Source organism: Lepus europaeus, chromosome 1 (assembly GCF_033115175.1).
Source record: "Lepus europaeus isolate LE1 chromosome 1, mLepTim1.pri, whole genome shotgun sequence".
NCBI classification, from domain to species: Eukaryota; Metazoa; Chordata; class Mammalia; order Lagomorpha; family Leporidae; genus Lepus; species Lepus europaeus.
The window spans coordinates 152,497,293-152,524,511 of record NC_084827.1 but is presented as its reverse complement, the minus strand read 5'-3'; the positions used below and the strand labels follow the sequence as shown (position 1 = coordinate 152,524,511).

The following is a 27,219-nucleotide window of genomic DNA, read 5'->3' as shown; positions in this document are numbered from 1 at the left end:
GAAATCAAGCCATGCATCTCCAATTAACTTATCTTTAATAAAGAAGCTAAAATCATTACCTGGAGCAAGGACAGTGTCTTTAACACATTGCTGGGGAAAATGGATCTCCGTGTGCAGAAGTAAAAAACTAGAACTACACCTTACACCTACAAATAAAACTCCACTCACAATGGATGAAAGACCTAAATCTACTACCTGATTACATCAAATTATTAGAGAACTTTGGGGAAACTCTGAAAGATGTTAGTATAGGCCACAACTTCTTGGAGAAGACACCAGAAGCACAAGCAATCAAAGCCAAAATTGAGTAACTAGATTATATCAAGAAGCTTCTGCAATGAAAAAGAAGCACTCAGCAAAGTGAAGAGGCAACTGATAGAACAGGAGAAAGTATCTGCAAACTGCACAACTGAAAAGGGTTAACATGCAGAATCTACAAAGTGCTCAAAAAATTCAACAACAACCCAATTAAGAAATGGGCAAAGGACTTGAACAGGCATTTTTCAAGAAAGGAAATTCAAATGGCCAACAGACACTTGAGAAAATGTTCAGGATTACTAACCATCAGGGAACTATAAATCAAAACCAAAATGAGGTTTCATATCACCCCAGTTAGAATGGCTCTCACACAGAAATCAACAAATGACAAATGCTTGCAAGGATGTATGAGAAAAAGTACCCCTACACTGTTGGTGGTAACATAAACTGATGCAGCACCTGTGGAAGACAGTATGGAGAAACCTCAGAAATATGAATATAGACAACCTACCATATGATCCAGCCATCCAACTCCTGGGAATTTACCCAAACCAGAAAGTAATCAGCATCTGAAATTGTTATCCATATACCCATGCTCACTGCAGCTTAATTCACAATAGCTACGATATGGAATGAGCCCAGACTTCCATCAACTGTTGACTAGATAAAGAAAATATGGTATATATACACTATAGAGTACTACTAAGGTGTAAAAAAAATCCTGTCTTTTGCAACAAGATGGATGCAACTAGAAACTGTTAAATTTAAAAAGACAGTTTCAAAAAGACAGATATCATGTGTTCTCCCTGACCCAAAGTAACTAATAGCATACCTAAAATATAACGTATTGGAGTGAAATAGACATTTTGAGATCTGATGATTGTTTACAGCCCTTGTCTGTTGCATTGGTAGTATGGAAATTTGAATGATCTTGATTCTTCCAATCCATGAATGTGGAAGATTTTTCCATTGTTAATGTCTTCCTCTATATCTTTCTTTAGTGTTTTGTAATTTTCGTCATAGAGATTTTTGACATCTCTGTTGGATTATTTTCTTTAATGTAGGGTTAACTACACAATCATTAAGTAAGCTGAAAATAGATCTTTGTAAAAATTAAGAGTGGGAATGTGAGAAGGAGGAGGAGAAAGGGTTGGAGCATGTGCGGGGGGTGGGGGGTGGCGGGGAAGTGTCACAATGCTCCTAAATCTGTATATATGAAACTTTAATAACTAAATGAAATTTTTAAAAATTTTTAAAAAATCTTTTGCTTGGGAAGAATAGTTGGGGGCAAGGATTATGAGATCTTCCTGTCTTTTGTGGATAGGAGTTAGACCATGCTACCTCATGCAGAAAGTAACTGGGATTCTCTCACCTGAAGTAACCGATGAGAAGAACAGCCACAACCAAGGAACCAAAAGAAATGGAATAACCAACAGTGTATATGACATAGAGGCGCTCAAAGAATTCTTCCTGCAGGAAAACAGACAGAAAAATTTGTTAAAACACTACTTATTAGGAAACTAGTAGAAACAATATGCCATTTTTGGAAAATTATTTCTCCTTCTCTTAACTCTTTAAGACTGTAATTTATATGCAATAAAATTTTTTTTTCTATTGTTCATGCACTTTATTGAACTTCAGTGTTTTAAAGATTGGCAATTCAGTTAACTTTCAATAAACTAATACATTCAACAGGCAGGACACATTTCCCCTCCCCTATTGTGCCAGGTGTCATAACTTAGTGAATTACTCATTTGATGCTACAGATTAAGACCTTGTCCTTGAGTGTTAAAACCCAGCTATTAACGTTGAGAACAAAAGTACATTTACTGTGCTCTCAAGCTCATTAAACAGTATTGTCATACATCCAAGTAAATTGAAGACATTGGTTAAATAAATCAAACCACTAGATTGAAATGTATCAGTCTTCTCCATCTACACATGATCTACACTGTTATCTCATCCTAATCTATATCTATTTTCTTCTTTTCCTAATTTAAAGATCTTTTTTGACCAGTTTAATGGGTTTGGCAAGTCAATTTCATTGGTTCCCCTTGCTAGTCACAAAATGACCAACCACCTACCTCCAGGTATTTATTGTTCCAATTTCTTCCCCTAAAAAATTATCTTTCTCTATTCATGTACTGTACATACTTCTTAACTGTTCTTAGACTTCTTAGAATTATATGGCATATGCTCTTTTGTGAACAATATTGTTACCTATATTAATGGGTCATTCCTGTTTAACTTTTTAAACTTAAAATAATTTTAGATTCACAGGAATGCGAAATATAGTAGGGAAAGTCTCATGTACTCTTAACACAGTATCCTCAATTAGTTATATCTTACATAATTATAATAAAATATCAAGAGCAGAAATTTTACATCAGTGCAATGTGTATATTCGTAGTCCTGTGTCACTGTACAGCTTTATAACCATAAATTCAACCAAGCTACAGAAATATTTCTTTTTTAGAAAACTTTTATTTAATAAATATAAATTTCAAAAGAACAATTTTTGGATTATAGTGGCTTTTCCCCCTATAACCATCCTCCCACCTGCAACCATCCCATCTCCCACTCACTCTCCCATCCCATTCTTCATCAAGATTCATTTTCAATTATCTTTATACACAGAAGATCAACTTAGTATATACTAAGTAAAGATTTCAACAAACTGCACCCACACAGACACACAAAGTATAAAGTACTGTTTGAAAACAATTTTATCATTAATTGGCATAGTACAAAACATTAAGGACAGAGATCCTACATGGGGAGTAAGTGCACAGTGACTCCTGTTGTTGATTTAATGATTGACACTCCTGTTTATAGCATCAGTAATCACCCAAGGCTCTTGTCATGAGCTGTCAAGGCTATGGAAGCCTCTTGAGTTCACAAACTCTGACCTTATTTAGACAAGGCATAATCAAATGGAAGTTCTCTCCTCCCTTCAGAGAAAGGTACCTCCTTCTTTGATGGTCCGTTCAATGCAACCAAGCTACAGAAATATTTCACCAGTACAAAGACCTCCCTGTGCTGTTGCTTTACAAACACACCGACCCTCCTCCTTCCCACCCTCTGGTCTGAGAATTCTAAATTTGTTTCACCTCTTTGCAATTCTGCATTTCATAAATATTATTTAAGTTATATAGTATGATACTTTTTGAGATTCCTTGTTTACTCAGAATAATGTACCCAAGGTCCAGTTAAGTTGTTGCATATAACAGTAGTAGTATTCCATGGTATATTTGTAAATATATATATATATATATATATATATATATATATATTTGAAGTAAATATCATTAAAAATTGATTTTTATTTGAAAGTCAGAGTTACAGAGAAGAACAGACAGAGAGATCTCCCATCCACTGGTTCACTCCCCAGATGGCTGCAGTGACTGGGACTGGGCCAAGCAGAAGCCAGGAGACAGGAGCTTCTTCTGGGTCATGTAGGTGGCAAAGGCCAGATACTTGGGCCATCTTCCACTGCTTTTCTCAGGCTGGATTTGCAGCAGGGAGCTGGATTGGAAGTGGAGCAGCCAGAACTCAAACTGGCACCCCATATTGTTTGATCCACTGTGCCACAACTCAGGCCCCTGAAGGGAGTTTCTTATAGATAGTATGCACTTGCTTCAAAGAGACAGAGTTTGTATCCAATAGTTTAATCCCCAAATGCCCACAACAGCCAGACCTGGTTTGGGCCAAAGCCAGCAGCTGCAGACTCAATCCAATTCTCCAATGTGGGTGGCAGGAACACACTAACCTGAGCCATAACCTCTGCCTCCAGGGTCTGCAATAACAAGAAGCTGGAGTAGGAACCAAAGTCAGATATTAAACCAAGGTACTCTGATATAGGACACAGGCATCTTAACTGCTAGGCTAAATGCTTGCCACTATACCATTTATTTTATTTACTTTTTTTTTTGACAGGCAGAGTAGACAGTGAGAGACAGAGAGAAAGGTCCTCCTTTTTGCTGCTGGTTCACCCTCCAATGGCCGCCACGGTAGCGCGCTGCGGCCGGCGCACCATGCTGCTCCGATGGCAGGAGCCAGCTGCTTCTCCCAGTCTCCCATGGGGTGCAGGGCCCAAGCACTTGGGCCATCCTCCACTGCACTCCCTGGCCACAGCAGAGAGCTGGCCTGGAAGAGGGGCAACCGGGACAGGATCGGTGCCCCGACTGGGACCAGAACCCGGTGTGCCGGCGCCGCAAGGCGGAGGATCAGCCTGTTGAGCCACGGCGCCGGCCTATACCATTTATTTTTAACATAATATTGATATGTTAAGGTTAAGTCCATCCTTTCATTGTTAATTTTCCTGTTATTTATTTACATGTCTATTCTTGTTTTATTTCTTTATGTTTGAAAGGTAGAAAGAAATCAGACATTCACTGGTTCACTCCCCAAATGCCTGCAATGACCCAGGTTGGGCCAGGCCAAAGTTAGCAACAAGAACTCAATTTGGGTCTCCCCCAAGGGTGGTAGGGACCCAAGTACTTGAGCCATAACCTACTGTCTTCAGGGTATATATTACCAGGAAACTGGAATCAGGAGTGAAGCCAGGACTCAAATCCAGGCATTCTAATATGGGATGTGGCTATCTTAACTGCTATGCCAAACACCCTCCACCCTCGTTCTTTTCATTTCTCTACTGATTTTCCCATTTGTTTTATACAGATTTTTTTTTCAGTAAACCACCTAAAATATTTATAATAGTTAATATTAAGTTCTCATCTGCATATTCCAATATCTAGATCATTTTTTCTGCTCTCATCTTTACTCTTTATTTGGGTGGAGCTCCTGTCTTATAATTTTTTATCATGTGATAGACATTGTAGGCAAAAGAATAGTAGACTGACGGGTTAACTGCAGGAAAAGGGTAGGCATCTTCCTCTAGCTGCTTTGTAGGGAGGATAAATTATTCCATTGTTAAAACAGAGACTGGGCTTTTTGTACTTTTGTTTTATTTTGACTTTTAGATGCTTTTCATCCTTGTTTGAGATCTTATGAATAAAACCAAGAATTTTCCTTCAGCAAGTCTTAGGATCTGGGCTTCAGCAGTCATCATCTGCGTTCTAAGGCTTTTGGCACCTTTCTAAACTATGGAAGAACTCTGTACTTTCAAAAACCCAATAGTTTTTGGAGTTTCTGAAGACTTCACTTTGCTCTTGAGCTTTGCTCCAAGGATTTCTGTAACTCAAGAGATCTTGCTTCACCCTCTGCTCTGCCATAGTTTTCAGCTAGCCACACCTTGCTTAGGGGAAGACTCCCAATGACAAGGACAGATCTTTCTCAAGCCACTTTTTCAGATTGTTGCCTTGCACTCAGTGAGACCTATGTATCTCTGAAGGATTTCTCTTCCCTGGCCTGTGGGCTACATAAGACATATACTTAGTGAGGCCTTCAATGTAGCTCAAGGAATGCTTCTTTGCTCCTTGTTCTGTCCTATGCCTTCAGCTATCTGCTGCCTTTCACTCTTAGTGTCTCATTCACAACTTAGGGAATTTTATTTTTTTTTAACTTTTATTTAATAAATATAAATTTACAAAGTATAACTTTTGGATTATAGTGGCTTTATTCCCCGATAACCACCTCACACCTGCAACCATCCCATCTCCCACTCACTCCCCCATCCCATCAAGATTCAGTTTCAATTATCTTTATATATAGAAGATCAATTTAGTATATACTAAGTAAAGATTTCAACAGTTTGCACCCACACAGAAACACAAAGTGTAAAATACTGTTTGAGTACTAGTTATAGCATTAATTCACATTGAACAACACATTAAGCACAGAGATCCTACATGGGGAGTAAGTGCACAGTGACTCCTGTTGTTGACTTAACAGTTTGACACTCCTGTTTATAGCATCAGTAATCACCCGAGGCTCTTGTCATGAGCTGCCAAGGCTATGGAAGCTTCTTGAGTTCGTCCACTCCAATCTTATTTAGACAAGGCCATAATCAAATGGAAGTTCTCTCCTCCCTTCAGAGAAAGGTACCTCCTTCTTTGATGGCCCATTCTTTCCGCTGGGATCTCACACACAAAGATCTTTCATTTAGGTCATTTTTTGTTTTTGCAAGAGTGTCTTGGCTTTCAATGCCTACAATACTCTCATGGGCTCTTTGGCCAGATCTGAATGCCTTAAGAGCTGATTCTGAGGCCAGAGTGCTATTTAGGACATCTGCCATTCTATAAGTCTGCTGTGTATCCCACTTCCCATGTTGGATCATTCTCTCCCTTTTTTACTCTATCAGTTAGTACTAGCAGACACTAGTCTTGTTTATGTGATCCCTTTGACTCTTAGACCTATCATTATGATCAATTGTGAACAGAAATTTATCATATGGACTAGTGAGATGGCATTGGTACATGCTATCTTGATGGGATTGAATTTGAATCCCCTAGCACGTTTCTAACACCACCATTTGGGGCAAGTCCGATTGAGCATGTCCCAAATTGTACATCTCCTCCCTCTCTTATTCCCACTGTTATATTTAACAGGGATCACTTTTCAGTTAAATTTAAATGCCTAAGAATAACTGTGTGTTAATTAAAGAGTTCAACCAATAGTACTAGAACAAAAAAAATACTAAAAGGGATAAAGTATTACATTGTACATCACAGTCAGGACAACGGCTGATCAAGTCACTGTTTCTCATAGTGTCCATTTCACTTCAAAAGGTTTCCTTTTTGGTTTTTGGTTAGTTGTTACTGATCAGGGAGAACATATTATATTTGTCCCTTTGGGACTGGCTTATTTCACTCAGCATGATGTTTTCCAGATTCCTCCATTTTGTTGCAAGTGACCGGATTTCTTTCTTTCTTTTTTTTTTTTTTTTACTGCTGTATAGTATTTTGTGGAGTACACATCCCATAATTTCTTTATCCAGTCTACTGTTGATGAGCATTTAGGTTGATTCCAGGTCTTAGCTATTGTGAATTGAGCTGCAATAAACATTGAGATGCAGAGAGCTTTTTTGTTTGCCAATTTAATTTCCTTTGGGTAAATTCCAAGGAGTGGAATGGCTGGGTTGTATCGTAGGGTTATATTCAGGTTTCTGAGGAATCGCCAGACTGACTTCCATAGTGGCTTTATCAGTTTGCATTCCCACCAACAGTGGTTTAGTGTCCCATTTTCTCCACATCCTTGCCAGCAACTGTTGTTGGTAGATTTCTGAATGTGAGCCATTCTAACCGGGGTGAGGTGAAGCCTCACTGTGGTTTTGTTTTGCATTTCCCTGATTGCTAGTGATCCTGAACATCTTTTCATGTGTCTGTTGGCCATTTGGATTTCCTCTTTTGAAAAATGTCTATTGAGGTCCTTGGCCCATCTCTTGAGTGGGGTGTTTGTTTTGTTGTTGTGGAGTTTCTTGATCTCTTTGTAGATTCTGGTTATTAACCCTTTATCTGTTGCATAGTTGGTAAATATTTCTTCCCATTTTGTTGGTTGCCTCTTCACTTTCCTGACTGTTTCTTTTGCAGTACAGAAACTTCTCAATTTGATGTAATCACAATTGTTAATTTTTGTTTTGATTGCCTGTTCCTCTGTGGTCTTTTCCAAGAAGTCTTTTCCTGAGCGTATATCTTACAGGGTTTCTCAGATGTTCTCTAATAATTTGATGGTGTTGGGTTGTAGATTTAGATCTTTAATCCATGTTGAGTGGATTTTTGTGTAAGTTGTAAAGTAAGGGTGTGTTGCTTCATACTTCTGCACTTGGAAATCCAGTATTCCTAGCACCATTTTCTTAGACGAATCCCCAATCTTTGGCCCACTGCCACCATTTACTCTGTGAAGGCCCCATAGGACCTCACTGTCAGTAGGATTTAATCCTTGGAACATCAAGCCTCTTCTGTTAGAAGTTGGTTTAAAAGCTTGCCTCTTTTCTTTGTATCCCCTTCTATAGTCTGGTTGCGCCTCTCCTGCTATGTATCTAGGGATAAGTGCATGGGTCTCTTCTCTCATTGGAAAGGTTTGCTCATTTATGGAATTTAGTTCACTGAAATTTCATTGTATCCTTGTTACTTGATGGATTTTTACAGATTATTGATTTTGCCTCTTTCCCAAGTTATTATTGTGAATGCCTACACTCTGACAAGGAGCAGAAGGTTTTACCTCTTATTCTTCTTCACTTGATCTTAGCCAAAAGGCCAAGGAGCTATTCTTATTCTTTTAAGTATTTTTAAGACATATTATTTTCTGTTAATTGTTTAACTTTCCATATAAAATAGTTGTGGAATGTTAAAATACAAGAGGAGGGGAAAAAATCTCCAAATGAAACATTGCTAGTATCTCATATATATCTTTTCAGTCTGTTTCTATGCATCATTTCCCATTGTTTTAAGCATATGTATTCTCAATGTATATACAAGTTTATTAATTGATTTTTTCAGTTAACTATAAGACAAAAGAATTTCCTGAGGTTGCAAGCTGTTTATTAAAAATATGTAATTGAGCTTTCTTTATCAGTTCTTCACTGGAAATTTAAAGTCTTCACAATAGTCATGGAAATAATTAATTGTTCAATGAACATTTCTTACATTCAGTTTCCCTACTCCTAATCATTATGCTCAATCTCAGATTAATACTAAAGAATATGAGTTCTTCAAACATTCTGATTATATATAAATTGCAGTACAAAAATGCCTTTAGTCATGGGATATACATGGTAATTTTTACAGTATGATACTTGCAAAATATCAAACTCCAGAAAGAAATAGAAGACACAAAAAAGAAAAATCTTTCATATTCATAGATTGCAAGAATAAATAACATCAAAATGTCCATACTACCCAAAGCAATTTACAGATTCAGTGTGATCCCAATCAAAGAAACAATGACATTTCTCTCAGATCTAGAAAAAATGCTAAGAAAATTCATATGGAAACAAAAGAGACCCTGAATAGCTAAAGCAATCCAAAACAACAAAAACAAAGCCAGAAGCATCACAATATCAAATTTTAAGACATACTAAATAACAGTTATAATCAAAACAGCCTTAAGTCTTAAGAGAAAAAAACTGTCAACCCAGAATACTATACCAGCAAACCTCTCATTCATGAATGAAGGTGAAATAAAGACCTTCCATAACAAACAGAAATTGAAAGAATGTGTCACCACTCATCTAACAAAAGATGCTTTATGATCTGCTAAACACAAAAATGCAGGGATACAATCATCACTCTGAAAGAATGTGAAGGCAGAAAATCTCCAAGTAAAAGTACAAAGGACATTCAAAGTAAACATAGGAATATTTATGGAAAAATTGCAGTGCCAAGTCATTATTTATCAATAGAAATCTCCAATGTAAATGGCCTAAACTCTCCAGTTAAAAAATACAGAATGGCTGAATGGATTTTAAAAAATCTGCAGACAAGAAACATCTGCCTACAAAAAAAAAATCTTTCTATAAGAAGCACATGTCATCAATAAAAATATATGCAGACTGAAAATGAAAGGATAGAAAAGATAGTCCATGCTAATTAAAAGCCTAAAAAAGCTTGTGTAGTCATCCTAATGTCAGACAAAATAGGATTTAACACAAAAACTGTTTAAAGAGACAAAGAAGACCACTACATAATGATTAAGGGATCACTCAACAGGAAATGTGCCTGTCTATTTAAAATAAATTGTTAATGATTCTAAGGGGAGATATAGATTCCAATACAATAGTAATAGGGGACTTCAACACCCCACTTCTTCAATGGACAGATCAACCAGACAGAAAATCAACAAACAACAAAGCTAATCAACACCATAGACCAAATGGACCTAACTGATAGAACATTTCATCCTATAGTTGCAGAATTCACATACTTTTCATCAGAAAATAGAAATTTCTCTTGAATAGATAAGATACTGGCCATAAATGAAGTCTCAGAAAATTCAAAAAGATAAAAATCATACTACACATCTTCTGTGACAATGGAATGAAGCTGGAAATCAACAAATCAAGAATCCCTAGAATATATGCAAATACACAGAGACTGAACAACATGCTTATGAATGAACAGTGGGCCATGGAAGAAATCAAAATTTTCAAGAAACAAATGAAAACAACAACACAACATATCAAAACTTATGGGATACTGCAAAAGCAAGTGTAAGAGGGAAGCTGATAGAAATTGGAAAGACATCAAATAAAGAAGACATCACATCTCAATAACCATAAAAGACAACAAACCAAACCAAAAATAGTAGGAAAAGAGAAATAGTCAAAATTAGAGAAGAAATCAACAAAATTGAAACCAAAATAACATAAAAAATCAGCAAAATGAAGAGCTATTTTTTGAAATAATAAACAAAATTGATACACCATTGGCCCAAGTAGCAAAAAGAAAGAAAGAAGATCCAAATATATAAAATCAGAAGTGAAAAAGGAAATGTAACAACAGACAACATGGATATAAAAAGAATCATGAGAAATTACTACAAAGAGAATTGGGAAATGTAGAAGGAATGATAGATTCTCAGACACACAAAACCTACGTAAATTGAGCCATGAAAATATAGAAAACCTAAACAGACCAACAACCAAGATGGAGATTTAATCAGGAATGAAGATCCTCCCAAAAAAGTTAAGCCCAAGACTGGATGGCTTCACTGCTGAATTATACCAAACTTTTAAAGAAATAATTCTAGTTCTTCTCATGCTATTCAAAACAGCTGAAACAGAGGGAATCCTTCCAAACTCCTTCTATGAAGACAGCATCACCTTAATTCCTAAACCAGAAAAAAGATACAATAGAAGAAAGAGAATTATTTGGCCAGCGCCGCGGCTCACTAGGCTAATCCTCCGCCTTGTGGCGCCGGCACACCGGGTTCTAGTCCCGGTCGGGGCACCGATCCTGTCCCGGTTGCCCCTCTTCCAGGCCAGCTCTCTGCTGTGGCCAGGGAGTGCAGTGGAGGATGGCCCAAGTGCTTGGGCCCTGCACCCCATGGGAGACCAGGAGAAGCACCTGGCTCCTGCCATCGGATCAGCGCGGTGCACCGGCCGCAGCGCGCCTACCGCGGCGGCCATTGGAGGGTGAACCAACGGCAAAAGGAAGACCTTTCTCTCTGTCTCTCTCTCACTGTCTACTCTGCCTGTCAAAAATAAAAAAAAAAAGAGAAAGAGAATTATAGACCAATATCCCTGAATAACATACAAGAAAAAAATCCTCAACAAAATACCAACTAATCAAATCCAACAACACATCAGAAAGATCATTCATCAAGATCAAACGGTATTCATACCTGATTTGCAGGGATGGTTCAACATTCACAAATTAATCAATCAATATGATACATCACATTAACAAACTGAAGAACAAAAACCATGTAATTATATCAATAGATGCAGAGAAAGCATTTGATAGAATACAATATCCTTTCATCATGAAAACCTTAAGCAAACTGGATATAGAAGGAACATTCTTAAACACAATCAAAGCAATCTATGACAAACACAGCTAGCATATTATTGAATAGAGAAAAAATAAAAGCATTCCCACTTAGATTCAGAACCAAACAAGAATGCCCACTCTAACAATTGCTATTTAATATAGTCCTGGAAGTTTTAGCCAGAGCAATTAGGCAAGAAAAACAAATCAAAGGTTACAAATTAGAAAGAATGATATCAAACTATCCTATTTTCAAGTGACATGATTCTACATAGGAGATCCAAAAGACTCCACTGAGAGACTATTGGAACTCATAAGAGTTTGGTAAAGTATTTGGATACAAAATTAATACATAAAAATCAGTAGCCTTTGTATATAAGACAATGCAATTCCATGGCCAAGAAAGAACTTCTAAGATCAATCCCATTCACAATACCTACAAAAAAATAAATACCTTGTAATATATTTAACCAAGGATGTCAAAGAGTTCTATGATGAAAATTACAAAACATTAAAAAAAGAAATAGGAGACACAAAAAATGAAAAAATCTTCCATGTTCATGGATTGGAAGAATCAATATCATCAAAATGTTTATACTACCCAAAGCAATTTACAGATTCGATGTGATCCCAATCAAAACAACAAATGCATCATTCTCAGATCTAAAAAAATTGTGCTAAAATTCATGTAGAAACACAAGAGACCCCAAATAGCTAAGGTAATCTTAAACAACAAAAACAAAGTGAGAGACATCACAGCACCAGATTTCAAGATGTACTACAGGACATTTATAACCAAAACAGCCTGCTACTGGCACAAAAACAGACTTGTAGAACAATGGAACAGAATAGAAGCAACAGAAATCAACCCATTCATATGCAAAAAAAACTTATCTTTGACAAAGGAACTGAAATTAATCCCTGGAGTAAGGACAGTCTCTTCAACAAATGGTGCTGGGGAAACTGGCTCTCCATGCGCAGAAGCATGAAACAATATCCCTACCTTATACTTACACAGAAATCCACTCAAAATGGGTCAAAGACCTAAGCCTATAACCTGATACCATCCAATTACTAGGGAACATTTGGGAAATTCTACAAGGCACTGGCATATGCAAAGACTTCTTGGAAAACCCCAGAAGCACAGGCAATCAAAGCCAACATTGACAAATGGGATTACATCAAGCTGAGAAGCTTCTGCACTGCAAAAGGAATAGCAAAGCAAAGAGGCAACGGACAGAAAGGTGGAAAATATTTGCAAACTACACAACTGATAAGGGATTAATATCCAGAATCTATATAAAGAGTTCAAGAAACTCAACAACAACAAAACAAACAATCCAGTTAAGAAATGGTTAAAGGACTTGAACAGGCATTTTTCAAGAAAGGAAATTCAAATGGCCAACAGACACTTGAGAAAATATTCAAGATCACTAGCCATCAGGGAACTGCAAATCAAAACCACAATGAGGCTTCATATCACCCCGGTTAGAATGGCTCTCATACAGAAATCAACAAGTGACAAATGCTTGCAAAGATGTGGGGAAAAAGGTTCCTTAATCTACTGTTGGTGGTAACATAAACTGATGCAGCACCTGTGGAAGACAGCATGGAGATACCTCAGAAATCTGAATATTGAACTATCATCTGACCCAGCCATTCCATTACTGGGAATTTACCCAAATGAAGTGAAATCAGTGGATGAAAGAGTTATCTGTACCTCCCATGCTAATTGCAGCTCAATTCACAATAGTTAAGATATGGAATCAACCCAGATGTCCATCAACTGTTGACTGGATAAAGAAATTATGGTATATATACTCTATGGAATATTACACAGTGGTTAAAAAATGAAATCTTGTTATTTTCAACAAAATGGGTGCAACTGGGAAACATTATACTTAATGAAATATGGTAGTCCCACAAAGACAAACATCATAAGGTCTCTTTGAACTGTGGTAACTAATAGAGTACCTAAAAGGTAATATAAAGTAGTGAAATTGACACTTTGAGTTGCAATGATTTTGAACAGACTTTGTCTCAACTATTGAGGAACAATTTTATTTCTTCATACTATTTGTTGAATTCTTTCCTTAGTGCAGGGTTAATCTTATGAGCATAAAGTTAACTGAAGGAGTCAGCGCAGTGGTGTAGTAGGTAAAGCCACTGCCTGCAGTGCTGGCATCCTACATGGGCACCGGTTCAAGTCCCAGCTGCTCCACTTCCCATCCAGCTCGCTGCTATGGTCTGGGAAGACAGTAGAGGATGGCTGAAGTCCTTGGCCCCTGCACCCACATGGAAGATCCAGAGGAAGCTCCTGGCTCCTGGCTTCAGATCTGCACAGCTCCAGCCATTGCAGCCAACTGGGGAATGAACCAGCGGATGGAAGACCACTCTCTCTCTCTGCCTCTCCTTCTCTCTGTGTGTAACTCTGACTTTCAAGTAAATAAATAAATCTTTTTAAAAAATAAAGCTAACTGAAAATAAATCTTTGTAGTAATTAAGACTGGGAATAGGAGAAGAAAGACAAAGAAGTGTGGGAGTGAGGGCAAGAGAGAGGGATGAATGGGAAGTATTCTTATGTTCCTGAATCTGTATATGGGAAATACATGAAATTTGTACACCTTAAACAAAATTAAAATATAAATAAATAAAAGATTATAATTTGTTGCTATCGCTGTGCTTTTCATGCCATGAAAGGTTAAATCTACATCTGCAGTGATGGCATCCTACTTGGGTGCTGGTTCAAGTTCCAACTGCTCCACTTCCCATCCAGCTCCCTTCTAATATGCCTGGGAAAGCAGCAGAAGATGGCCCAAGTCCTTCAGCCCCTGTACCCACATGGAGGACCCAGAAAAAGCTCCTGGCTCCTAGCTTCAGCCTGGCCCAACCCTGGCCATTGTGGCCATTTGGGGAGTGAACCAGTGAATGAAGATATCCCTCTTTCTCTCTCTCTTTCTCTCTCTCTCTCTCTCTCTTTCCTCTCTCTCTCTCTCCTTCTCTCCCACTTTCCCACTCTCCCTCTCCCTCCATAAATTTGCCTTACAAATAAATAGATCTTTAATAAAAATGGTTACAGCTCAGGGTAAATAAAAGCATGACTTAATTTAATGGTCATCTAAAAGCTGTGAAAATTTGCATTTGTCATCTTTTAAATGTTTTAATTATTTATTTGAAAGGCAGAGCGACAGACAAACAAACAGGAAGAGACAGAGCGCCATCCACTGGTTCAGGCCACAAATACCCACAACATCAGAGGGCCAAGGACAAGTGGCCAATGCCAGGAGCTGGGAAACTCTGTATTGGTCTCCCCTGCTGAGGGCAGGGACACAACTACCTAAGCCATCAACACTGCCCCCAAGGGCTCACATTAGCAGGAAACGAAGTCAGGAGCAGAGCTCGGTATCAAACTCAGGCCTTCCAATGTGAGACACAGGCTTCCTAACCACTAGGCCAAATGCCCACCTTGTATTTGCCAACATTGAAATTACAAATAAAGATCATCAGAGAGTACACTAAATATCAGTGAATGTTTACTATTGTCAATGAGATAAAAAGTATTTTTGATGCATTTTATATGTAATATGCACAATCCTTCAGGAACATAGAATGAGACAAGATGTAGCCATTCACTAAGAAGAAATCATGAATCCTGCAGACTAATGACTGAGGTTTTTATATTTGTATGTAATAAAATATAATATAAATATAACATAATACACATATTTATAAGTATAAATGACTGTATCTCAGCCACGTAACTAAACTAAGTAAAATACCAGGATGTTTCAAATGCATCTGAAAGATCCCAACAATGTTTTTATCTTTAATGACTTTTGTGACAAAGAATGCAAGCATTTCTATTTATAATGATTGGCAATCAACAATTGCATAAAATATTATTCCTTAGGGCTCATAAACACAAAAATTTCATTACCTTTCCTTTGCTGATATCGGGCTGCATAAAGCGAAGGCAGTCTGAATAATTAGACCATGTTTTATTTAAGCTATGCACAAAATCCCATGTTCCATTGGGGTTACAGTGTCGGAAGGCAACTCCTATAGGGACATGAAAGACATTGAGATTGCTTAGTACCCTTAGAGACTACAACAACATCATAAAAAGACAAGTACGTTTCTCTTTCAAATTAATCATTTCAGAAAAATGTAATACCTTTATGATTGAAGTCAAAAATATAAGAAGGGCATGGGACAGCTGATATTTTCCCCACTGTTCCTCTGGGCCAACAAATGAGTCCATCCCATTCTGGGAAGCAATTACCTTCTGACAAAAAAAATTAAAAAGCAAATAAATAAAGAAAAATGCAACTGGAAACAAAACAAATGCATTCAAAATACAAAATTTCAAGACACTGCCTATGGCAAAATGTAAAACATTATTTTTGTCTGAGAAACTCAAATAAGGTAGTTAAGATGTAAATGCTCTGAGGCCCTGTGGCATAGCAGGTGCCATTGTTCCATACGGGCAAGATGGCCAAATCCTTGGGCCCCTGCACCCGCATGAGAAATCCAAGCCCCTGGCTTCGGATCAGCTCAGCTCTGGCTGTTGCAGCCATTTGGGGAGTGAACCAGTGGAAGAAAGACCTCTCTCTCTCTCTCTCTCTCTCTCTCTCTCTGCCTCTGTATCCCTGTAACTCTGTCTTTCAAATAAATTAAGTTTTCTAAAAAATATGTAAATGCCCCAAAATTCTTCTACCTAGCCTCATCAAAGGCCATTTGTAGGAATATTTTACTTGCATAAATTTTAAAGTCCAAATTTTTCCAATATATTAGTTATGATAGTTAAAGCAAGTAGTACATCAGAAACATTAGAAGTTGGGACCTTCTATAGTTAATTTCTTCCCATGATAATATTGTAGCTCTATTTTTACCCAAGATCTTTTTAAATTGGTTAAAAAAAAACACATAAAAGGATTACACTTCACAGATAACCCACAACTCTTTTTTACTAATAATTTTAATAATTTCTTTTAGTCTTATGTTCATCTCAAACAAAATTCTTATGAGCTCTACTTTCTTCAACATATTACTGATTCCCATCACTTCTCACAAGCTCCACTGCCTTATGATGGTCCATGTCACCTCATGGCCCTCCTGAATTCCTGCAATAGTCTCCAACTGTGCTTCCTGATTCTGTTCTTGCCCTGTGCAGGACCGTTTTCTGAATGGCTGTGAACCAGCCCAATTCTCCATACCCCTTTTACTGCATTTCTCGAGAATAACTCTAGAACGTGTTGGAAATGCAACATCCACACCTAAGGAATGGAACTGTATAGGACAGCCTGGGCTCAGTTCCACCCCCTCCCAGAAACAGGTGTCTTTGACCAGTTTAGCCGCCCAGTCAGTCATGTGTTCCCTGAGACATATAAACCAAGGTGGGCTGTTTGCTGATATCCTTCACATGTGGTACAAGTGGGTCATGTGCAGTTGAGATTCCATCCACTCCTGGCAACTTTGCTGATTCCTGGAAGAAGGACTTGTAATAATTCCTAAGCTTCAGTTGTCCCTTGCTGCCTACCTGTAAATAACAAAAACATTTCATGCAATTTGTGTATACTTAAGTCTAGTCTTTCTTACTGGACTCAGACCTAAGTCAATAACTACTGCACTATGAACAGGGGTTCACATCCTCCTCTCCTTTATTTTTTTAAGAATTTATTTATTTATTTGAAAGGCAGTGTTACAAAGGCAAAGGCAGAGACAAAGAGAAAGAGAGGTTTTCCATCTGCTTGGTTCACTCCCCAAATGACCACAATGGCTGGAGCTGTGCCAATCCAAAGCCAGGAGCCTGGCACTTCTTCTAGGTCTCCCACACAGGTGCATGAGCCCAAGGTCTTAGGCCATCTTCTACTGCTTTCCCAGGCCATAGCAGAGAGCTGGATCAGAAGTGAAGCAAGCAGGACTCAAACCAGCACTCATATGGGATGTCCACACTGCAGGTGGAAGCTTTACCGACTATGCCACAGCAACAACCCCTTCTTTATTCTTAACACCATAGTCCAAATTCTTACCCATCTCACTCTGAGCAAAAGCCTAATCTTTGCCATGTCTGAAGGCCCTACACACTCTGCTCTCTTCCCCAGCTTGTCTCACTGACTATAGTTCTCACTACCACCCAAGGGTCTACCTGCAGTTCCTGGATATCAATGCCATTTCCCCAGAGAGCCCCAAGGCTTGTTCCCTCATATCCCTCAAATTTTCACGCAAATGTCAACTTCTAAATAAACTCTTCCCATTTAAAATGCATCCTGAGGGGCCAGCACTCTGGTGCAGTAGGGGTTAATCCTCCACCTGTGGCACTGGCATCCCATATGGGAGATGGTTCTAGTCCCGGCTGCTCCACTTCCAATCCAGCTCTGTACTGTGGCCTGGGAAAGCAGTAGAAGATGGCCCAGGTCCTTGGGCCCATGCATCCACGTGGGAGACAGGGAAGAAGCACCTGGCTCCTGGCTTCGGATTGACGTAGCTTCAGCCATTGCAGCCATCTGGGGAGTGAACCAACGGAAGGAAGACTTTTCTCTCTGTCTCTCCCTCTCACTGTCTGTAACTCTACCTCTCAAATAAAATAAATAAAATCTTTAAAAATAAATAAATAAATAAATAAAGTGGCATTCTGAAACACTCCCTACCCTATCCCTTTGTCTTGCTATTTTTCATCTGAGTTTTATCATCTTCTAAGATTGTTATTTCATCATTGTTTCATTAAGCCACAGGATTTAAGAATATTGAACATGGGGGTTTTTGTCCACGTTGTCTGTGTTTTAGCCATGTTCTTGGAACATAAACTAGCACTTGGTAGGGGCTTCACATAATACTCCTTGTTAAAACTGTGCTCTTCCAGACTCCTCTCCATTAGCTATGTATTGAACTTCCAGGAAGAGGGTCCACAATCCATGTCTTACCTCAACTTCCCAAAGACAGAAACTCTCAATGAATGCTGTTTTCATTTTCTGTTACTACTATAACAACTTTCCATAAGCTTAACAACTTTATTTATTTTTACTTAAGGTAAACAAATTTCATGTATTTCATATATACATATTTAAGAACATAGTGATACCTCTCACCCTACCCTCCCTGGTGCCTACACTCACACCATTCCTCCCTATTCCCTCTCTTAATTTTTAAAATGATCTACTTTTAGTTTCCTTCATACTCATAAGATTAATCCTACACTTACAAATAGTAAGAAAAAAAAAACTGTTCCTCAACAGTAGAGTCAAGGGCTATAGATAACCATCAAATCTGAAAACGTCAATTTCACTCCTATAGATTACATTTTTTGATACCCTATTGGTTACCACAGATCAGAGGAAACATATGGTATTTGTCTTTTTAGCCCTAGATTTTGGCCTTGGGAGTCTCTAAGTAGGGGTCCAGCAGAGCCCACCAGACTTCTGAATTACAAAAACTCTGAGAAGATAAATTCAAGTTGCCAAGTTTGTCTTTTTGACTGCTAAAGCCTAAAATCTAGGGACAAGCAGGGTTTCTTCCCTTTAGGGAGGCTCTGTGCAGAAGCCACTTCCTTGCTCATTCTGGTTGCTGGCAGAGTCAGCTTCTTGCAGTTGTGGAACTGGGATTCCCATTTCCTTTCCGAGTGCTGGCTGTCAGAGGAAGGCCATTTACAACTTCCAGAAGTTTCTTACACTCCTTGGTTCATGGCCCCTTCCACCATCTTCAAAAGTCAGTAAGGCAATTGGAGTCCATATCACAGTTCAAATCTCCCCTTGCTGTCCTTTGCTGCCACTGTTTCTGACTGGCTCTTTAAAAGCCTTTGTGTTCTACTCTCAAGGACCCATGTGATTGCATTGGCTCCACCCACATAACCCAGAATGACCTCCCCAGTTTAAAGTCCATAGCCTTAATCTTTTTATCTTTTTTTAATAATCTTTTAACTGACACACAAAACAACATATTTGGGGTCTCTGCACACTCCCTTTTGCCATGTGACAGCACACACAGTTACAACACCTCTAGTAGGGCATAAATATCTCTGAAGGGCCATTATTTTGCTACCACAAGCACTATCCATTATAATCCTCAATTGTTTAGTTACCAATTACACTAACTGCAATTTAGGATGTTTTTCTAGGCAATGCTCAAGATTTCAAGTTGGTTGTTAGGCTTTGAATAGTCAGCATAACAAAGCCTCACATAAACACTGATCTCTATGGAAAAGAATTTAGCATAAGCCTGACATTAACTTCTTAGTGTCCACAAAAACAACTGTTTGATTTTCTCTGTGGAATGATGTGTCAATAAGAAAATCAAATGTCTACCTTCACCCACACTGCTCTTTATAGACGAGAACATTTTCCAGGAAGTAGCCTCACATTGCTCACATAATAAAAGCCTGGGCTTTGCATAACCCAGGTAACCAAGAACTCATCACAATGGTTCCTGTTTCTGGTACCCAGGTCTACCTGTATCTCTTTTCTCCATTCTCTGCTTATTTGTCTTCCTTTTTGTTTATACGGAAAGAAACAAATCAATCTCTCCTAACAACTTGGTCCTAGACAATCTTCCACGTCTTAACAGCATTCCTTACAACTTCCTATCCATTTACTTTGTCATTAACAAGTCATATTCTTCATACATCTCGGCTGTCCAATCCAACACCAGACATGCACCCTGTATCTATTGCACAACCTGCATAAACTGGACCTGAACATGTAACTAGTTTTCCCTTTAAAGCCCATGCTGCAATGTTACGTGCTATTTCCTGGAAGAGTTAGTCACATGATGGAATAAGGTCTTCATAATATGTATAGAATCCAACAGCCAGTTTATTTTATAATTACGTAGTTTTTAAAAAGTAGGTCATGGAGGAAATGGCATTGTGGCACAGTGAGATATGCTGCAATTTGTAATATCGGCATCCCATTTTGGAGTGCCTGATCAAGTCCCAACAGTTCTACTTTTGATTCAGATCCCTGCTAATATGCATGGGAAAGCAACAGAACATGGCCAAATTCTGGGCTACAGCCAATCCATGTGGGAGATTCAGATGGAGTTCCTAGTTCCTGGCTTTGTCCTGTCCCAGACCCAGCTGTTGGGACCATTTGGATGGAAGGAAGATTCTCTCTCTTTTTTTTTATTTAATTTTTCTATTTATTTGACAGGTAGAGTTATAGACAGTGAGAGAGAGAGACAGAGAAAAAGGTCTTCCTTCCATTGGTTCACCCCCCAAATGGCTGCTACGGCCAGCGCTGCGCCGATCCAAAGCCAGGAGCCAAGTGCTTCTTCCTGGTCTCCCATGCGGGTGCAGGGGCCCAAGCACTTGGACCATCCTCCACTGCGCTCCCGGGCCACAGCAGAGAGCTGGACTGGAAGAGGAGCAACCGGGACTAGAACCCAGTGCCGATATGGGATGCTGGTGCCGCAAGTGAACCAGGGCGCTGGCGATTCTCTCTCTTTCTCTCCTTCTCTCTCTCTCTGCGTCCACTTCTACCCCCGTCTCTTTCTCTTTCTCTCTCTGTGTCTCCCCTCTTTTTCTGTAGTTCAGCTTCTCAAGTAAACAAATAAATCTTTTTTAAAAACTGTTAATTTTTTTTCTCATGTTCTAAAAGGGATAGTTTTCTAGCTGCCTACATAATACCATTCCATACACATATACACAGAGACATACTACTCAAACTTCAGAAAACCACTGCTCCTTCAAACAATATTTGTGTGGATGATATTTGTTTCTCTGGAAGCTCTTTTACAAAAAAAAATGACAGATATGCATAAAGGGTTGAAAAGACTGGAAAAGCCATGACCTCACACAGAAAGTACAGAGATCTTAATTAGCATCTTCTCTTTGGTCACTATGTCAGTAAATACTTCACTATTTGGCAAGAAACTAATTAATTGCCTAATGACACACCAATCTCTCTTTCATAAATTAACACCATTAATTATAATCTGTAATTCTTTGTGCATGATAGGACAAAGTAATTATTAGTGTGGCTTTCCAAACCATGGTGTTACACAGAATCTAAAATTTGGAGAATTTTACCCATCAGTTACTCATAAGAAAATACCACCATATTTTTAAGTGGAAGCAAAATCCACAATGTTTTCATTTTTGCTTTTAAGTACTTAAATAATTTTATACTTAGATATTTTCCTTTCCTAAACATTAGGGAAATTTTTAATGTTATTTTTATTTTAAAAAATTTCAGAAATAACACAGAATACTATACACCCAAACTAGAATTGACAGTTGTTAATATATATATATATATATATATTTTTTTTTTAAGACAGGCAGAGTGGATAGTGAGAGAGAGAGAGAGACAGAGAGAAAGGTCTTCCTTTTTGCTGTTGGTTCACCCTCCAATGGCCGCTGCGGCCGGCGCATCTCGCTGATCCGAAGCCAGGAGCCAGGTGCTTCTCCTGGTCTCCCATGCGGGTGCAGGGCCCAAGGACTAGGGCCATCCTCCACTGCCTTCCTGGGCCATAGCAGAGAGCTGGCCTGGAAGAGGGGCAACCGGGATAAAATCCGGTGCCCCGACCGGGACTAGAACCCATTGTTAATATTTTATAACCTTTATTTCCTCTAATTTATAATTTGCTATAATTTTAAAGTAAATTATAGACAATATGACAGCTCACTCCTAAATATTGCTATATTCATCTCTGAATTTTAAAGTGAAATTTTCTTGAAATAGCTAGTCAATTCCAACTGTCATTCCAGGTTTTACAGTTTTAAGGTGAGTCAATTTACATATAACTAGAGATTTTCATTGAAAGGTACATCAAAACTTAACCATATTTAACTCTATTTGTATTGAGAAGACTCTCAATGAAAGTTGTTTTCTTTATTTTAATATTTACCCATTTACATATTTCAGATGTCCTATATCTTCACAAACTTTAGAATCACATGTGTTTACACTTCTTTTTTTTTTTTTCTTTTTTTTTCTTTTTTTTTTTTTTTTACAGGCAGAGTGGACAGTGAGAGAGAGAGAGAGACAGAGAAAAAGGTCTTCCTTTTACAGTTGGGTCACCCTTCAATGGCCACTGTTCCGGCACACCGCACTGATCCGAAGCCAGGAGCCAGGTGCTTCTCCTAGTCTCCCATGCGGGTGCAGGGCCCAAACACTTGGGCCATCCTCCACTGCACTCCCAGACCACAGCAGAGAGCTGGCCTGGAAGAGGAGCAACTGGGACAGAATCTGGCGCCCCAACTGGGACTAGAACCTGGTGTGCTGGCGCTGCAGGCAGAGGATTAGCCTATTGAGCCATGGCGCCGGCCATGAGTTTACATTTCATTTACTTATTCTATTGTGCGTCAATCACATGATGGGTGACACACTCATACTTACCACTGCCCATACTAGTCCCCCTGTCTGGTTGCTTCTTCCTCTACACATTTAATATCTATGCCTTTGATTTTAAGATGGAATGATTATCCTTCCAGGTAGGAAGGTCCCTCCCTGGTTCATTAAGATGCTTTTCAAGGGTCCCATGGTTTGAATATCTCTGTTACTGAAATCACACACCATCCTAAAGCTGTCAAGCTCCCTTTCAAACAAATCAACCACATATGGCAAGGATGGAATCTCATTTGTTTTTCAGTGTTTAGTATAGAAGCAACACTTTGTGGGCACCTAAAAACATGAAGATACTGAAGATGTTAGACTGGTAATCTCCAAGAAATCTTCCAGCTCAAAATTTCTTGAGACTTCATAAAAAATATTTCATTCAGACTTCTAAGACAAAGATCCTTCCCAATTGCTTCATGATGATTCTGCTTCTTGTTAGATGCACATCTGAGACAGCAAGGTCATTGTTCTTTCTTTATAGATTTATTTATTTATTTATTTATTTATTTATTTATTTATTTCAAAGGTACAATGAGAGAGAGAGAGAGAGAGAGATTATCTTCCATTGCTGGTTTACTCCCCAAATGCCCATAACAATCAGGGCTAGGCCAGACCAAACCTATGAGCCAGGAATATCATCTAGGCCTCCCATGTAGGTGGCAGGAACTCAAGTCAGTGAGCCATCATCTGCTGCTTCTCAGGTGTATTAGCAGGGATCTGGATCAGAAGCAGAGTCGTCTGAACTCCGAGCAGCACTCCAGATAAGAGATGCAGGAATCTCAGGTGGGGGCTCACCTAATGTGTCACAGTACCCACCCTTGTTATTGTTTGTTAAGGGTAGCATGGATGATTATTTTCTAAGACACTAATATACTGAACACTCCCTCTTCTAACAAGACTCTCAGCAAGGCTGGATTAATATAAAACCTTCTCTCTTAAAACATGAATTAGCTGACTATAAAATAGAAGAATAAATGTGAGGCCAGAAATTATTCCACAGAGACAGAAAGGACTGCATTTGGGACTCACCTTAGAGGACTCTACTACTCTATTGGCACCAATTTACTAACAAATAGCAATATTTAATAAACAACATTAGTTTCTTTCTCACTTATTTGGTATTCGCCTTGTATATCTTTCCCAATCCCTTAAAATGCTTTAATTTTGGTAAAATGCATACAACATAAAATTTACCATCCTACCCGTTTTTTAGTGTGCTGTTCAATAGTGTCAAAGGTGTTTGCATTGCTGTGTGACCAATTTCCAGAAATTTTTTTATCTTGAAAAATTTACGCTGTATAGTCAATGAAAAATAACTCCTTGTATTTCCTCACCTTTTTATTAAAGTTTTCTGTATACTTCTGTTTTGGGAGTACATTTTATAGACAGAACACATGTGGACTTCTTTTGGTCCTTACTGATAATCTTTGGTGCCATCTCATCTAAAAGCATCATCTCAAGCCCCAGACATCATCTTGGTCTCACCAGGACCCAAGCTGGCTTACTAGGAGTCAGGTGACCAAATGATCCAACCAACAGTGACAACCCCACCCCAGTTCTCACAGGATTTGCTGTTTCCATTCCCTCACTGTCTCATTTTTCCTTGTAAATAGGCGTGGCCCACGTATGACCTCAACAACCAGTCCAAATGGCCGCTTAATGGCACATTTGATCCTTACATCATTCAAGATCTCTCTCACTTCTCTGAGCGTTTGGGGAAGTGGAAGGAGACCTCATTATGTTCAAGCTTTTTTCTATCTCTGATCTAAACCTTCTCTCTATACCCCATGTCCTCCAGCTCAGGTCCTTTTGGCCTCCAAGTTTCTCACCAAAGGTCTAGAGCCTAAGCCAAAACCCCTTTCTTCTACCTTTGATCTTGCCAATGAGCCTCCATCTTACCACTCCAATCTAAAGCACTGGCTCAGGCCAGCGCCGTGGCTTAACAGGCTAATCCTCCGCCTTGCAGCACCGGCACACCGGGTTCTAGTCCCAGTTGGGGTGCCGGATTCCCTCCCGGTTGCCCCTCTTCCAGGCCAGCTCTCTGCTGTTGTCCAGGAGTGCAGTGGAGGATGGCCCAAGTGCTTGGGCCCTGCACCCGCATGGGAGACCAGGAGAAGCACCTGGCTCCTGGCTTCGGATCAGCATGATGCGCCAGCTGTAGCAGCCATTGGAGGGTGAACCAACGGCAAAAAGGAAGACCTTTCTCTCTGTCTCTCTCTCTCACTATCCACTCTACCTATAAAAAAAATAATAATAATTAAAAAATAAAGCACTGGCTCAGCCACTTTCCAGGGCCTCAGCAGCTCAGGCCCCAGCACCATCATATTCCACTTGTAACCTCAGAGCCCACCATCCACTCCGGCCCTTACTATCTCATCAGGACCTCTGCCTCCTGCCCAGGAATTCCAGGAGGCAGCATTGGCTTCTACTCCAGCTGTCACTGTACCTCCCTCCACCTTATCTCTAATTCCCTGCTCATCCTTTCCTCAAAACCATTCCCTGTCCATGTCTACTCCTCCCTCCCATCCACCCCCACACCCTTTGCCTTATCACAAACCCAGTCTTCATTCTGACCTCTGCCCTCTCTCACTTTGCCAAATCAACATTTCGTCCCTGATCTGTCACCATCGCCTCAAGCCCTACCCCTCCCTTCTCCTGTGCCCAGTCCCCAAGTCACTTGCTCCCAAATGGCATCCAGGGAGCCTACCTCCATGTTACCCCTACAGGAAGTGGCAGGGGCAGCGGGCATCATCAGGGTCCACATTTCTTTCTCACTTGATGATCTTTCATAAATTGAACAAAAACTGTGCTCCTTCACCTCTAACCCAATGTTGTACATTAAAGAGTTTTGCTATTTAACCCAATCCTATGATCTGACTTTTCACTATGTCTTTATGATCCTCTCCAATACCCTCCTCCCAAAGAAGTTAAGGCAGGTTTTGGAACAAAGTCATCTCCATGCTGATAAGACCCATCAGACTGACCCTGACCATCCCATAAGAGCAGATGTGGTCCCCGAACAGGACCTCAGTTGGAATTAAAACTCTCTCAACGTCCTGATGGCCAGAAATCATTTCATTACCTGCTTTTTAGCTGGCTTCAAAAAAATCTACCAGAAAGGCTGTAAATTATCATAAACTGGGAGAAGTTATTAAAGATAAAAAGGAAAATCCTTCTGCCTTTTTACAGTGCCTAACACAAATTCTCCTCCAATATTACAACTTAGACCCCCAAGTCTCCCAATGGCTGTAGCCTTCTCGTGAACCATTTCTTTGCCCAGAGTTTTTCAGACATCAAGGCAAAGTATTAAAATGGCTTGAGAGGGGCCCATTGACTCCACAGGCAGAAATTCTAGAGGTGATCTTTAAAGTATATAATAGGAAGGATGAGAGAGCTCAAAAGGAAAAATTCCAAATGCTGGCCAAGACTTTTCAGCAACCTGCTGCCTCCAGTAACCCCACTTACCACGGGAGTCCCACTGATCTTAGGAATCCTCCAGGTCTGTGCTTTAAATGTGGCCAAGCAGGTCATCGGGCCAAATTATGCTCCAGTCTTCAAGACCTGTCCAGTCCTTGTCCTAGATGTCACCAAAGGGGCCATTGGTGAGTGGACTGTCCTGTTGTCCATTGAGTCAGTAGGCCATCCTCCCTACCTGTGCCCTAGGTTAACCTTTTAGGGCTGGTTACTGAGGACTGAAGGAGTCTGGACTCCCACTACCCAACTATATCCATCACTCCATGGGAGCCCAGGGTAATTGTGATGGTAACAAGTAGGCCATCTTCTTTTCTTATTGACACAGGGACAACCATCTCAGTCCTTACCACATATTTGCGGCCCACCTCTGCTGTCTCAACCTCCAAAGTCAGGATGGAGGGAAAACCTTACAGACCCTTACAGATTTCCAATCTGCTCTCCATAATTAATACAATGCCTTTCCCCTACTCTTCTCTCATTACACCTCAATGTCCTACCTCATTCTTGGGGAGAGACATACTCGAAGTATCAGTTTGGTGCTCAGGTGGTTTTCACTCTCCAGCCAGTGGCCTTGTCCTCCAGCCCGCCTTCACCTCCCTTTTTACTACTCCTCTCTCAAGATGACCCAGTCCCAGCCACTCTGCCTACCTCAGGGTCCCTGTCCACTGTCAACCCATGGGTACGGGACACCAGTCACCGTATGGTAGTGACCCACCATCCTCCCATCCAAATAAAGTTACAAAACTCCACATTTCCTTCCCAGCCAC

At 39.6% G+C, this 27,219-nt stretch overlaps 1 protein-coding gene across 1 annotated transcript in view; it reads right to left on the bottom strand.

Annotated features, from left to right (window-relative positions):
- Positions 1-27,219, bottom strand: part of PTH2R (parathyroid hormone 2 receptor) — a 138,465-nt gene that overhangs the window by 66,753 nt on the left and 44,493 nt on the right. The window contains exons 4-6 of the mRNA XM_062196966.1: positions 15,820-15,930; positions 15,583-15,704; positions 1,631-1,728 (exon numbers count right to left, since the gene is read on the bottom strand). Coding sequence (XP_062052950.1) covers positions 1,631-1,728; positions 15,583-15,704; positions 15,820-15,930 — 331 coding nt within the window. The remainder of the gene's footprint in view (positions 1-1,630; positions 1,729-15,582; positions 15,705-15,819; positions 15,931-27,219) is intronic.